Consider the following 16,069-nt stretch of genomic DNA (forward strand, 5'->3'; position numbering starts at 1 on the left):
ACTTTTCAAATGAAATTGAGGATGGCAAGCTAGCAATCTCCTGAATTAAAAAAAAATATTATGCATATGACGCTGGGTCCTTAACTTGTGGGCAAACATCATATGGGACATTTTATTAAATGCCTTTTAGAAATATAAATGTACTACATCCACTGGTTTTCACATTGAATCAAAGAATCATTGAATTGTATAACATAGAAACAGACACGTTTAACCTGCTTCAGCCATGCTGACCATGATGCATAACTACACAAATGTTAACTTTCTGCGTTGGGCCTGTATTCCTCTAGGCTTTCCCGACACAAGTACTTATCCAAATGCCTTTTAAACATTGTAATGGTAACTGCCTCTACCATCTTTTCTGGCATCTCATTCCATGTAACCACTATAAAGATTTACCGCTTCGATCGCATAAATTTCTCCCCCAATGAATAGCGTTAGGCTATCCAGTGTGTAGTTCCTTTCCTTGAATAGGGTGTGATATTTGTAATTTCCATGAGATGCAAGAAATTAATAAACAGTCAACAAGTACTTTGAGTGCCTAGAGTAAAAGTCTTGCACCCTAACCCACTATTTTGTATCCTGTATAAAAATACAACATTTCTGGATGGGAATATTCAATACCATTTCTAAATTCAATTGGAGTCAGATTAAAAATTAATAATATTAGGAATGTACAAGACACAAGATACAAGATACATTTAATTGTCATTTGGACCCCTTGAGGTCCAAACGAAATGCCGTTTCTGCAGCCATACATTACAAACACATAGACCCAAGACACAACATAATTTACATAAACATCCATCACATCGCTGTGATGGAAGGCCAAATAAACTTATCTCTCCACTGCACTCCCCCCCCCCCCCCCCCCATGTCAGAGTCAAAGTCAAAGCCCCCGGCTGGCGATGGCGATTGTCCCGCGGCCATTAAAGCCACGCCGGGTGGTGCGAGGTCGCACACCGGGTCTTGGTGTTAGAGCCCCCGGCCATTCCAAGCCGCGCGGGGCAGTGGTGTCAGGCCCCGCTCCAGGAGCTCTTCAACCCCGCAACTCGGGCGGGGGAAGTCGCCGTTGCGAGAGCCCTGAAAAGTGGTCTCCCTCCAGGGACCCGCGGGCTCCCGGTGCCGCCGTCCGCAAACTCGCCGTTGGAGCTTCCGACTCTCCGGTCGGGCCACAGCAGCAGCAGCAGCAGCGCTCCTCCAACGCTCCCCCCGCTCCGGACTCTGCCAGCCCCGCGACGGCGACGGTGAGTCGTAGCACCACAGTCCCCGGCTTCTTCCTGTTAGAGGCCGCTCCTCGTTGCGGCCCCAACGACAACGGATACCCGACGAGAGACGGTCGGGTCTCCAGTGCCGGGAGAGATTTAAAAAGTCCCCCCCCCTCCCCCCCCACCCCACCCCCACCACCCCCCCCCCGCCCCCCCCACACACACACCCCAACAAAAAATAACAAAAACTACATAAAAACACAGACAGAAAATAATAAAACGCGGACAGACTGCAGAGGCCGCTGCTGACCAGAGTCGCGCCGCCCACCGGATGGTCAGAGGGCTGCTCTAAGTTAACAATATTCCAAAAACGTTTCCTTGACTATGGTTTAATAACTGCGAAAAAACTTATACTTAAATTCTTGAAAAAGATTACAGTTCCCACAATGAAGATGTGGATCACAGAAATGACTGAATCAATACATTTAGAAAAAATAAGACTTGTTTTGGCAGACAAATCAGACCAATTTTCCAAAATATGGTCTCCTTTCATTGAATTTCGTCAACAACAGAATGGTTGAACACAAATTCAAAACCGACGCTAGGGTCAGGTGAGCAGGCGTAGGGAAGGGTAGTGGGATATATCTCCACTTTTTTTTTTTTTCACTTCTTTGTTAGTTTAGGGTTTTTTTCTTCTTTCTTTTTGTATTTTTCTTCTTCCTTTTCATTCTTTCCTTTTTACTTTTTTCTGATTCACTTATCAGTTTATAAAATGTTAAAACTGAAGCTTGAAGCTGTACGAAAATTGTATAATTGTTATGTCGATTACTTTCTCCTTGTACAATTGCTTCTAATAAAATAAACATTTATTAAAAAAGAGTAAAAGTCTTGCTGCAATTGAATACGGTCCAAGAGAAATTACATCTGGAGCACTGTGAATATTTAGGTCTCTATCTAATTATGGAGGTGATGTAATGGAGATAACTGTGATGATTACTGGAATGAGGAGACTTAACCGCGAGAAGTTAGGTAATATTGTCCGATACTTGCTGAAGAATGAAGAGCGATTTCAGGGCAGTTACACATGCTAAACAAAATCTTCTGGAGGAACTCAGCAGGTCAAGGAGCATCTTTGATGAAAATGGACAGACGACATTTTGGACGCAATGTGCTGGAGCAACTCAACATGTCAGGCAGCATTTCTGGAGAAAGTGAACAGGTGAGGTTTCGTGTCGGGATCCTTCTTCAGGCTCACCCGAAGCGTCACCTGTCCATGTTCTCCAGAGATGCTGCCTGACCCACTGAGTTCCTCCAGCTCTTTGTGTTCTTTTTGTGTAAACCAGCATCTACAGTTCCTTGTTTCAACAGATGACATTTTAGGTTTGGACCCTTCTTCAGACTGATCTGAATCCAGTTTCAAGAAGGGTCCTAACCCCAGACAACATCTGTTCATATCCTCAATAGAAAGTGCTTGGCCTGCTGAGTTCTTCCAGCAGTTTGCATTTTGCTCATGTTTTACATTGATTTTTTTTAAATAAAGAGATTTGGAACAGCAAACGCTGTTTTTCTATCATTTGTTTTACACAATCTTTCAATGTCCAACCCAACAAATGAAGAGCATACAGTGGACTGAACCTGTGGAGCCGATGCGCCTGCACTTACCTGGCCTGATCCAAACAATTTGCTGCACCCTCAACTCATAGCTGCAAGGAACTATGACTAGGCCAGGGGTGACCATAAAAGGGCACTTTCTCCAGAGGGTCTTTACACATTTTTCCAGTTGAAAAAAAAAACTGGCAGCAATGCATTGTGAATTGTTTAATGATTTTAATTGTTTCTAAATGTCTCTATTCATGTTAGGAATGTAAACATATTAAATAAAATGTTAATTAAAAACATTTAAAAAGAACAATGTGAAACTAGTAAAACATAGAACAGTACAACATAAGAAAAGGCCCTTTGTCCCACAATGTTTGTGCCGAGCATTATGCCAAGTTAAACAGAGAGGGAGTAAGAGCAGGACTATGAGGTACAGTGGGTGAGGGACCCATCTATGGCAGAAGTGGGGAACCCACGTTCACTAAAGAATGAGAACATCTCGGATGTCCTCGAATGGAAAGCCTTATCTTGGGAGCAGATGCAGCAGATGCAGCAGATAGGGTTTCCAGATCCAGATATGGATGATCAGCCATGATTATATTCAATAGGGGTGCTGGCTCGAAGGGCCGAATGGCCTCCTGCACCAATTTTCCATGTTTCTATGTTTCTAATCCATATCCTGCCATTTCCTCCATTGGTAATGTGCCTATCTAAAAGTCTCTTAAAAACAAGTATCGTATCTTCCTCCTCCAGCATCCCTGGCAAATGCGTTCTCAGCACCCACTGTGCTCCGTGCAAATAAATACTTGCCCCACATATCTCCTTTTTACTCTGTCCCTCTTTGCTCTCTAGTCTTTGACATGTCCAATTAATTTAAAAAATCATGTCCCTCTTTGCTCTCTAGTCTTTGACATTTCCAATTAATTAAAAAAATCATGACCTTTTCCCTCTAATCGGGAATCCCCAGTGACATTGATGGGATCCTATGCTACTGGATGGACAGATTGCAGGTGATGGGAGCAATGGGAGTTCCATTAGAAACAATGACAATCCTCAGTGTATTGTGCATTCTGAAGGATTGGTCCTTGGGTTCTATTGTCGGAAATTTGTTGACCGGTTTTATGGGCAACATTGTGGCGCAGCGGTAGAGTTGCTGCCTTATAGCGCCAGAGACCCGGGTTCGATCCTAACTACGGGTGCTTGTCTGTACGGAGTTTGTACTTTCTCCCCGTGACCTGCGTGGGTTTTCTCCGGGTTGTCTGCTTTCCTCTCACACTCCAAAGACATACAGGTTTGTTTGAAGATTATTGGCTTGGTTAAATTGTTAATTGTCCCTAGTGTATGTAGGATAGTGTTAGTGTGCAGGTTCGCTGGTTGGCGTGGACTCGGTGGTCTGAAGGACCTGTTTCCGTGCTGTAAACTAAACTAAAGATTGTGTCTATTTTTTGGATGGGAGTAAATAAGCCCGTACTTTTTATTACTACTCCTGTTATGCGTGCACAAAAAGTCTCAGTCAAAGAATATTGGTGGACATGTCATCCTAGGTATTTTCCTTGACTTTCCAGAACAATTTTCTCAATGTTCAGTGGCATAAGGCTGGACTTGGGACAACTAATACCCAATAGACTGGATGTAGAACGTGACTTGTGGGAAGTCAGAAAAAGAGTTATGTAGGAAGCAATCATTTGTTATCATGGTTTTATCCACAGATTGTTAGTGCACAGTTTTTTTTTCTTTAATCTGATGGTTATATTTCTTATCTTACTATTTTCTTTTTGAAAGCTCTCATTTAGTACAATGCAATTACGGTTAAAATCTTTCTCGGTTTCAGCAATCTTTCCCTTATATAGAGTAATAACATGTGGCATTGATCAATCCTTAACAGGCCTTGTTAATGAAGTCACAAAATACTTCTAAAACTTGGCTGACTTTTACCTCTGTTTCCTGTTTTGTAAGGAGATTAAAATTTCCCAAATTCCACATTGCAGAATAGCAAAGGAACAATGTTGTCGAGTAAAGCTGGAGGAGAACCACTGTGAAGATGGCATAAACGTGGCCAGAGAAAATCATGCATGCACGACATTTAACACTGCCAACGACCAATGCGACACTGCTAAGGTAATGCATATTTTCCCTTCCAAAGATCTTGACAAACCACGAGATTTTGACTGCACAATGTTTAACGAAGGATGTTGAGTTTAATTATTTGAATATAATCACTGAATGGGAGAAAGGATCTCATTTAGCTGTTTGGACTCACAAGCCCCAGCATTCCATTTACATGTCTCATCCATACCACGCAACACTGCTCTCTCTCCCCATCCCCGCACTCGCAACAAGGGCAGAGTCCCCCTGGTCCTCACCTTTCACCCCACCAGCCGGCAAATACAACACATAATCCTCTGCCATTTCCGCCACCTCCAACGTGACCCCACCACTCGCCACATCTTCCCATCGCCCCCTATGTCTGCCTTCCGCAAAGACCGCTCCCTCCGCAACTCCCTTGTCAATTCTTCCCTTCCCTCCCGTACCACCCCCTCCCCGGGCACTTTCCGTTGCAACTGCGAGAAATGCAACACCTGTCCCTTCACCTCCCCCCTCGACTCCATTCAAGGACCCAAGCAGTCGTTCCAGATGCGACAAAGGTTCACCTGTATCTCCTCCAACCTCATCTACTGCATCCGCTGCTCTAGATGTCAGCTGATCTACATCGGGGAGACTAAGCGGAGGTTGGGCGATCGTTTCGCCGAACACCTCCGCTCTGTCCGCAATAACCTACCTGAACTCCCGGTGGCTCAGCACTTCGACTCCCCCTCCCATTCCCAATCCGACCTCTCTGTCCTGGGTCTCCTCCATTGCCAGAGTGAGCAACACTGGAAATTGGAGGAACAGCACCTCATATTCCGCCTGGGTAGCTTGTGTCCTGATGGCATTAACGTTGAATTCTCCCAATTTTGCTAGCCCTTGCTGTCTCCTCCCCTTCCTTAACCCTCAAGCTGTCTCCTCCCATCCCCCCGCCCTCGGGCTCCTCCTCCTCCTCCCCTTTTTCCTTCCTTCTCCCCTCTCACCCCCCATCAGTCTGAAGAAGGGTTTCGGCCCGAAACGTCGCCTATTTCCTTCGCTCCATAGATGCTGCTGCACCCGCTGAGTTTCTCCAGCATTGTTGTGTACCTTCGATCTTCCAGCATCTGCAGTTCCTTCTTGAACACATTCCATTTACATGACATTGGTGAGCTGATGATATTTACTGGGCTGCTTGCCAGAGAAGAGGATTTCATTTTTTTTTAACTGTTTTATCATCAATGAAGTGTGGAAGTAATTAGGAGAAATGGTTCGTATGTTAAGAGATTTTGGGATTAATTTAGTAAAAGATGAAATCAGACCTGCCTAATTTTATGCCTAATCGCACTCTATCCCCTCCTTGCTTTTGTGAAGACAGTTAAAGGGAGAGAATGCATATATATTGATCCTTCTCATTTTTGCTTTTACAGATATGTTGTCAATGCTGTCATCTTGGTAAAGCAGCTAAAATGAATGGACATAGTTGTGAAGCAAATCATGCTCTGGGATACCACTGTGGACAGGTTTACAGAGCATGCTGCGTAGGAGGTGAGGAAGACATCAACAATCCATTTACCAGCAACCATACAGCAGAAAATTCAGCCCGAAATGCGCACAACCAGAGCCCAGGTAAAATTACAAGAAGTAAGCAGTGGATCTAGTGGCCATAAATGCTTATTTTAAACTTCAATTTAGCTGAAAGTAAGACTTCTCGGTCTTGATTGAAGAATTTATTGCAGTTAGCGAGGCCACACATGGAATACCGTGCACAGTTTTGGTCCCCGTACTTAAAAAAAAAAGAGATAGTAGCAATGGAGGCAGTCCAGAGGAGATTCACCAGACTAATTACAGGGATGAGAGGTTGCTCTATCATAAGAGACTAGACAGTTTTGGTTTGTTCCTTAGAGTTTGGAAGAACCTTATTCAAACATCTAAAGATCCTAAAGGAGCTTGGCAGGGTGGATGTTAAGATGTTTTTACTTGTGATGCGTTATCATCAGCTCTGACCCTCCCTACCATTGAGGGGATCCATCGCAGTCACTGCCTCAAAAAGGCTGCCAGCATCATCAAGGACCCACACCATCCTGGTCACTCACTCATCTCCCTGCTGCCTTCAGGTAGAAGGTACAGGAGCCTGAAGACTGCAATAACCAGGTTCAGGAATTGCTACTTCCCCACAGTCATCAGGCTATTAAACTCAACTCAAACAAAACTCTGATCATTAATAGCCCATTGCACTTTATCCATTTATTTATGTGTGTATATATATATATTCATTGGTATATGGTCACACTGATCTGTTCTGTTCTGTATTTATTTATGTCTACTATGTTCTGTTGTGCTGAAGCAAAGCAAGAATTTCATTGTCCTATCTGGGACACATGACAATAAACTTCCTTGAATCTTGAATCTTGAATCTTATCAACAAGGGGACAGAGTTGCAAAATAAGAGGCTGGTCATTTAAATCTGAGGTTTTCGAAATATTTCTTCTCTCAGTAGGAATTCTCTGTCCCATAATTCTGAGTTACTCCAGCACTGTTTGTCCACGTGTTTGTTCAACATTTAAAAGACATTTGGAGAGGTGCATGTATAGGCCAGGTTTAGTCAAACATGGGCAGGTGGGAGTAGTGTAGATGGGACATCTAGGTCAGCATGGGCAAGTTGGCTAAAGGGCCTGTTTCCATGTTGTTTGACTAGCTCTATAATCAGATGATCACCGAAGAGCTGAGGAACCATTTTGAAGAATAGCTGGCTGTTCGCTTGATATCAATGAAAACACTCTTCCATTAAATTACCCAAATTGATGTAACTATTGAAAGTTATGCTAACCCACAGCTGCAATTGCAATTATTGCTGTGAAGTTAAGCACCACAACTAACTCCAAATGCGATGGAGTTCTTTGTGATGAAGAATTTTCAAATTAATCAATAAATAATAAAAGGTAGGCACGGTGGCGCAGCGGGGAGTTGCTGCATTACAGCACTTGCAGCCCCAGAGACCCGGGTTCGATCCCAACTACGGGTGCTGTCTGTACGGAGCTTGTACGTCCTCCCCGTGACAGCGTGGGTTTACTCCGAGATCTTCGGTTTCCTCCCACACCCCAAAGATGTAGAGGTTTGTAGGTTTCTTGGCTTAGTATTGTCCCGAGTGTGTGTAGGGTGATGTTAGGGTGTGTAGGGTAATGTTAATGTGTGGGGATCGCTGGTCGGTACGGAATCAGTGGGCCGACAGGCCTGTTTTTGCACTGTATCTCTAAACTAAACTGAACTAAACCAAAACCTAAAAGCACTTTTCCCCCAGATAAAATAAAAATTGGCTACTTCTTTTATCAGTTCAACTCTTTCTAACAAGCAGAGTACTTTTAAAACAAATTCTCAGGCAGTATGCAAGTGATTTAAAAAAAAGTGAAATGCTAATTCTGGGCTCCACTGTAGCTACCTACTACATACCATAGACTGATAGCTCATTAACAAGAGATACAATCACCAAGCCCGTTGTAATCCTTCATGCTACTGATAATGAATGACAGTTCTCACTGTCAGACTCAATGGTACCATTTATTGTGCAACAAAATAATGCGCTTATGCGTGGGGAAACTTTGTTTAAAAAAAACATTTGCTCATTCCTCTTTTATCAAAGTTAGATCTCTTCTAAGCTCCATTCGAGAGGGCAGGAAAAGATCGCACTCCACCGTCGCTATTTGGTAGCATGATTATGTGACAATCGCCCAGGGCTGAACTTAACAGCCTCCAGACAGAAATTCCCAGACAGGGATTCTACTGAAGAAGGAGTCTTGTTGTCTATACATTCTCTACAAGTAATGATCAGCAAAGTGAACCTGTGCATATTCAAGTACTAAAATTGTTACCAGTGAATTTTTATTTTTGTTAGCGCGAAGCTCTAATGTATAATTACATTGAGCAATCTTTAAAGAAGTGCATTTTGTGAAATAGGAAAAAGGGACAACCTGCATACATAATGTGCCTATCCTTTGGTGACGGGAAGGCTCTGTACTGAACATAATGCCAAGATATCCAAAAGACTCTTATAATGTCAGAAATCAAAATCTTAAAGTTGAAGAACATTCAAGGATCAATATCTTAACTTGGATTTTGCATTCAGCAGAAAATGACGTTTGCCATATAGTTTTGACTCGAAACGTCACCTATCCATTGTCTCTAGAAATGCTGCCTGATCCGTTACTCCAGCGGGTCAGGCAGCTGGGTTACTCCAGCATTTTGTGTCTATCTTTGGTATAAACCAGCATCTGCAATTACTTTCTATTACATTTAGTCTCCTCCCTATAATCTGATCGTCTTTGAAATGTGGAATACTCTCTCGCCAAAGATGTTCATTTACACCTGAATTTTATTTCCAGGTCATGAAATCAGAAAGCCAGAACAGGAGGATCCATTCCTGAATGACCGTTGTAGAGGTATGGAAATGTCCTTGATATTGAATCCATTCACATGGCGAGATATTACACACACATATCTCCTTTCTTTCACAGATCCACAACACTATTTGTTCATCATGTAGTGAAACAACACATATTGTGTTGGGAGGGTAGTGTATGGAGAGGGTCAGAACTGGACCTAGGGTTGAGATTTTTGATTGGAGAGAGGCTAACTTTGAGGAGATGTGAAAGGATTTAAAAGGAGTAAATTGGGACAGTTTGTTTTATGGGAAAGATGTGGAAGAGAAATGGAGTACATTTAAAGGTGAAATTTTAAGAGTACAGAATCTTTATGTCCCTGTTCGGTTGAAAGGAAATAGTAAAAATTGGAAAGAGCCATGGTTTTCAAGGGAAATTGGATACTTGGTTCGGAAAAAGAGAGAGATCTACAATAATTATAGGCAGCATGGAGTAAATGAGGTGCCTGAGGAGTATAAAGAATGTAAAAAGAATATTAAGAAAGAAATTAGAAAAGCTAAAAGAAGATATGAGGTTGCTTTGGCAAGTAAGGTGAAAGTAAATCCAAAGGGTTTCTACAGCTATATTAATAGCAAAAGGATAACGAGGGATACAATTGGTCCATTAGAGAGTCAGAATGGACAGCTATCTGCAGAGCCAAAAGAGATGGGGGAGATATTGAACAATTTCTTTTCTTCGGTATTCACCAAGGAGAAGGATATTGAATTATGTGAGGTAAGGGAAACAAGTAGAGTAGCTATGGAAACTATGAGATTCAAAGACGAGGAAGTACTGACACTTTTGAGAAATATAAAAGTGGATAAGTCTCCAGGTCCGGACAGGATATTCCCTAGGACATTGAGGGAAGTTAGTGTAGAAATAGCAGGGGCTATGACAGAAATATTTCAAATGTCATTAGAAACGGGAATAGTACCGGAGGATTGGCATACTGCGCATGTTGTTCCATTGTTTAAAAAGGGGTCTAAGAGTAAACCTAGCAATTATAGACCTGTTAGTTTGACGTCAGTGGTGGGCAAATTAATGGAAAGGATACTTAGAAATAATATATATAAGCATCTGGATAAACAGGGTCTGATTAGGAACAGTCAACATGGATTTGTGCCTGGAAGGTCATGTTTGACTAATCATCTTGAATTTTTTGAAGAGGTTACTCGGGAAATTGATGAGGGTAAAGCAGTGGATGTTGTATATATGGACTTCAGTAAGGCCTTTGACAAGGTTCCTCATGGAAGGTTGGTTAAGAAGGATCAATGGTTGGGTATTAATGGTGGAGTAGCAAGATGGATTCAACAGTGGCTGAATGGGAGAGTCCAGAGAGTAATGGTGGATGGTTGTTTGTCAGGTTGGAGGCCAGTGACTAGTGGGGTACCACAGGGATCTGTGTTGGGTCCACTGTTGTTTGTCAAGTATATCAATGATCTGAATGATGGTGTGGTAAATTGGATTAGTAAGTATTCAGATGATACTAAGATAGGTGGGGTTGTGGATAATGAAGTAGATTTTCAAAGTCTACAGAGAGATTTATGCCAGTTGGAAGAGTGGGCTGAAAGATGGCAGATGGAGTTTAATGCTGATAAGTGTGAGGTGCTACATCTTGGCACGACAAATCAAAATAGGACGTACATGGTAAATGGTAGGGAATTGAAGAATGCAGGTGAACAGAGGGATTTGGGAATAACTGTGCACAGTTCCCTGAAAGTAGAATTTCATGTAGATAGGGTGGTAAAGAAAGCTTTTGGTGTGCTGGCCTTTATAAATCAGAGCATTGAGTATAGAAGTTGGGATGTAATGTTAAAATTGTACAAGGCATTGGTGAGGCCAATTCTGGAGTATGGTGTACAATTTTGGTCGCCTAATTATAGGAAGGATGTCAACAAAATAGAGAGAGTACAGAGGAGATTTACTAGAATGTTGCCTGGGTTTCAGCAACTAAGTTACAGAGAAAGGTTGAACAAGTTAGGGCTTTATTCTTTGGAGCGCAGAAGGTTAGGGGGGACTTGATAGAGGTCTTTAAAATGATGAGAGGGATAGACAGAGTTGACGTGGATAAGCTTTTCCCACTGAGAGTAGGGAAGATTCAAACAAGGGGACATGACTTGAGAATTAAGGGACAGAAGTTTAGGGGTAACATGAGGGGGAACTTCTTTACTCAGAGAGTGGTGGCTGTGTGGAATGAGCTTCCAGTGAAGGTGGTGGAGGCAGGTTCGTTTTTATCATTTTAAAATAAATTGGATAGTTATATGGACGGGAACGGAATGAGGGTTATGGTCTGAGCGCAGGTATATGGGACTAGGGGAGAATACGTGTTCGGCACGGACTAGAAGGGTCAAGATGGCCTGTTTCCGTGCTGTAATTGGTATACGGTTATGTATGAACAAGTTATATTTTGGATTTGTAAAACCAGCAATCACCCGTGTCCATTATATTGGGTGCCTTCATGGAAAACACAATGCAACCATTTCCTAACATGGATGCAATAAAACTGTATTTTAAAAATGAATTAACAAAAAAATATCTTGCTTCAACGTGCCTCCTGTGCTATGACACACAAGAAATTACGGAAAGAAATTAAACTTAAAAAAAACCATAACCTGACATTTTGGGAGATCTGGAAGTGAACAGCAAGTTAATCAGCACCTGAGGAAATGGAAGGTCCAATTGTTTTTCAGTTTCCACCTCCCCACATGCCACTGCTGGCATCCATATAAAATATCATATTTAATGATCATGTCTATTCTGTGAACAGGAATGAAGGTTGACCAAGGGTCATTTGCTGGAATCTCAGACAGCATAGATGTGCAATAAGGGCAGTATACTAAATCAAATGTAGGATTAAAGCAACTCTGCATTTAAAACCGGAAAGGTTTGTGGAAATGTATCAGCACTGTCCTCACTCCTTCCGGCTCTAAATACAAAATGTTGTCCGCTTTTTCAAGTAATTTATTGAAAGATCCATAGTTACAGTATATGACTACAAAAACCCATACTTCATTAACCTGAATGATGAAGCGCCTATGGGCCGGGCTAAACCTCAACAAAAGCAACAGATTGGTCATTCATCTCAAACCATCATTAGAATAACACCACCAGGGAATGGCAGCCACATTCGCACACCAAACATAATTTTTTGTACTTCTTAACTTATTGTATTGTATTCGTATTCAAATTTATTGTCATTGTCTCAATTTGAGACAACGAAATGAATTTTCCTTACAGGCAGTATCATTAAAAAAAATCACAAAGAAATTATAAAAATAAATAATAAATAAATAATAAAACATATTAAAAATAAAATTGAAATTGAATTAAAATTTTTTTAAAAAGCACAAATACAGAAGTCCACAACACAACATAACATAAATGGCACCCAGGTGAGGACGGCACCATAGTCCAGCCAGCCTCCCCTCCGTGCTCATCCGTGGACGGGGCCTTCCAAGCACCCGCAGTCGCCGCCCCGGGTGGCCCGATGTTCAGGCCCTCACGCCGGGCTGGTGGAACACCGACGCCGAACCCCGACGGTGAGCAGCCTCCTCCTCAGCGGCCCGGACCTTCTGATCAGCCGCCTCCCGCTGCCGGAGTCTGCAGCTCCCGAGTCCGCAGGTCGAGCCGGGCAGAGTCACAGGACCCCGCGTTGATTAGTCAGCGCTGCCCGCGTTGGGAGCTCCGCAAACCGCAGCTCCGTGATGTTGGTGCAGCAGGTCCAGCACTCCGGGCTCCAAACGGCGACCCCCGGTAAGGCATCACCAGCCCCGCGATGTTCCAGTGCTGTCCCGCCGCTGCTGGAGCTCCGGTCGATCACGGCAGGAAAGGCCGCCCCAATCCAGGTAGGTAGGCCGCTGTGGGGGGGGGGAGGACGCGACTCGAATAATAGTCGCGTCCTCATCAGGAAGCGGCTGAAGTACGGTATCCCCCGCACCGTGCCCTCTTCCCCCACATAAAAACGCCAAAAAAACACAAAAAAACACACTTTTACATAACTAAATAAACAAAAAAACAAAAAGATACCGGGCTGTAGGTGGAGGCTGCTGGCACCAGCGCCACCGGAAGTACAATTATTAATAGTTTAGTTTAATTTAGAGATACAGCGCAGAAACAGGCCCTTCAGTCCACCAGGTCCATGCCAACTAGCAATCCCCGCACATTAACACAATCCTACACACATTAGAGACAATTTCTACATCCACCAAGCCAATTAACGTACAAATCTGTACATCTTTGGAGTGTGGGAGGAAACTGAAGATCTCAGAGAAAACCCACGCAGGTCACGGAGAGAACGTACAAACTCTGTACAGACAGCACCTGTAGGCGGGATCGAACCAGGGTTTCCGGTGTTGCATTCCCTGTAAGGCAGCAACTCTACCGCTGCGCCAAAGATGTACAGATTTTCCTTTAGTAAAGAGCTTTTGAAGAGAAACACATTATAGTATTGTGTTTAGACCTATTTTTGTGAAGAGACATTGGATGCCTTTTAATAGGGCATGAAAATAATGGGTGTAAAAGCTTAGAATATGTGCCAGACGCACATTTTGGTGTCCCAGTCCAAATAAGTGAATTGCATTCAGATCTCCTGAAAATAAGTATGATCTTTGCGTGTAGGAGAGAAAATAAAATAGTCTCCATCTCCTCAAAAAAAGTCAAAGTGCAAGAGTAACACAGCAGGGCAGGCAGCATCTATGGAGGACATGGATAGGTGACATTTCGGGTCAAGGGTCTAAAAGCGTTGCCTGACCTGCTGAAGACATTTTGTATCTTTTTTTGTAATGGGGCATCAGCAGTTCCTTGTGTCCATTCTCAACCTCGTTAAGTTCTCCCCTCTCTGTCCCATTTGTAAATGATGGAGTTTCTGTGCAAGTATCTGAAGGATGATCATGAGGAATCTCAAATACTAATACAAACGACATGTTTTATGCTTGAGCATACACAGATTTATTTCTGTAAAAAATGATCTTCTTGAGGAGTTAGTTTTTTCAGTTTTCCCTTCCTTTACACTTTGCAATGGTATTTACTGACATCTTGTGGCAAAAATCAACACTGCAATTTTGACAAGAATTCTGTGTCAAAAATGTTCTTCAGGATGCATTTACAATTTTATTTCTTACAAATCTAATCAGCATCCAACTACTTATTATTAGGTTCACCTTTTGTCTATTATCATCAATTAATATTCTTGACCAATACCTTTTGTTAATTTTCTCCCCTCCATTGTTGAAACTGCCTCAGAAAGATGAATGGTATTTTGATATTAGCATTCTATTTTTTTTCCTGTTCCATTTTAGCTCATTATAAAGTGTAAACCCCTCAAAGACCAGATTCTGTTTCCATTTTTTGAAACATTTTCAAGCACAACCCCATTTGTGGATGGGGTACAAAATACAAGGTAAAGCTTGTATGATGGGTCGCTAGCCTTAGATCGTACCCATTCTCTGTTACTGCTTTTCATGTCTTTCTTTGATCTATATAATTATCACAATACTTAACAGAATTTACAATCTTCTACATCATCCTGCGTCCCTGGTTGATTGAAGGGGGCGCTGTTCTGGCGGCAGCCAAGGCAGCAGCGCGTCAGCCTTTCAATGTTATTTTTGATTTTTAGTATGTTTTAAAGTGTGTATTTAGTGGGGTTTTTTGTGTTTTGTGTGGGGGGTGGTGTGGGTGGTGTAAGGGGGAAACCGCTTCGGTCGCCTCCTCCATGGAGAGGCGACTTTTTCCAGGTCGCCTCCCCCGTGGCCTACCATCAAGGATCGGCGAGGTATTTCCCGGAGACGTGCCCGGGGCTTCAGCGGCAGGCGCAGCGTGGACTCGGCGTGGAGCGGGTGAGCCCTCGCTGGGGCTCGCCGGAGGGGAGTGCTCCGTTTCACTGGCCCGGGGCAGCTGGCAGCCTGAAGTCGCAGCCTGAAGCCGCGCGCGGTCTGCAGAGTTCCAGCTGCTGCGACGTCTACAGCCCGGGATCCCTCGTGGGGGACCCGGGGGAAGAAGAAGCCGCCATTGCCGGCCCGCGGATAACTTCTACCGCGGGCCCGGCAATGGACTTACCATCACCCCTGGAGGGGAGCTTCGACCGCCGGCCCTGCTGTCTACGGTGCTTCTGGCTGCGGCGGGGACTTTAAATCTCAACCGCCGGCCTGCGGCCTACACAATCTTGAAGCCGCGGTCTCCGGTGAGGAAAGACCGATCCTGGACTGGACTCTGGACTCTGGTCTTGTCCACGGGGGGGGGGGGGGGGAAGGGAGGAGGACGGCCAAAAATTTTTTGTGCCTTCCACCACAGTGATGAATGCTTTGGTGGATGTTTATGTTACATGTTGTGTCCTGTTTATGCATTTTATTATTTTGTTAACCCATCTTTATGCTTTGTATGGAACTGATTTTTAAATTATGTAAAGCACTTTGGGTGCACAATGAAAATTGACTATAAATGTGCTATATAAATAAACTTATTATTATTATTATTATTATATCCCTGTCAACATTCGTGGAGCCCCAATGTCATATTCCCAGCAAAAATCTACCGAGGCAAATCAACCCCTGCCTTGTGCTACATAGGCTTACTGTATGACTATTGTATAACGGAAGTGGCGGCGCTGTTGAACGGCTGCGGCTCGCCTGCAGTCCGTCTGTCTTTACTTTTTTGTTGTTGTTTTTTTTGTCTTGTTTTGGTCAAATTTTAGTTATTAAGTTGTGTTATGTGTGGGGGGGGGGCTGAAACATGGTTTTCTGTCTCTCCCTTCGGGGGAATGCGACTCTTTCTGTCGTATCCCCCCTTCTC

At 43.3% G+C, this 16,069-nt stretch overlaps 2 protein-coding genes across 3 annotated transcripts in view; one reads left to right on the forward strand and one right to left on the reverse strand.

Moving 5' to 3' along the window:
• Positions 1-16,069, reverse strand: part of LOC129706142 (structural maintenance of chromosomes protein 1B-like) — a 179,686-nt gene that overhangs the window by 82,959 nt on the left and 80,658 nt on the right. The window lies entirely within an intron of this gene.
• The window catches only part of fbln1 (fibulin 1), a 72,559-nt gene that overhangs the window by 15,864 nt on the left and 40,626 nt on the right, over positions 1-16,069 (forward strand). For both annotated transcript variants that reach the window (XM_055650160.1, XM_055650159.1), the window contains exons 3-5: positions 4,796-4,925; positions 6,299-6,497; positions 9,248-9,304. In XM_055650160.1, the coding sequence (XP_055506135.1) occupies positions 4,796-4,925; positions 6,299-6,497; positions 9,248-9,304 (386 nt within the window). The remainder of the gene's footprint in view (positions 1-4,795; positions 4,926-6,298; positions 6,498-9,247; positions 9,305-16,069) is intronic.

This window comes from Leucoraja erinacea, chromosome 19 (assembly GCF_028641065.1).
Source record: "Leucoraja erinacea ecotype New England chromosome 19, Leri_hhj_1, whole genome shotgun sequence".
NCBI lineage: Eukaryota > Metazoa > Chordata > Chondrichthyes > Rajiformes > Rajidae > Leucoraja > Leucoraja erinaceus.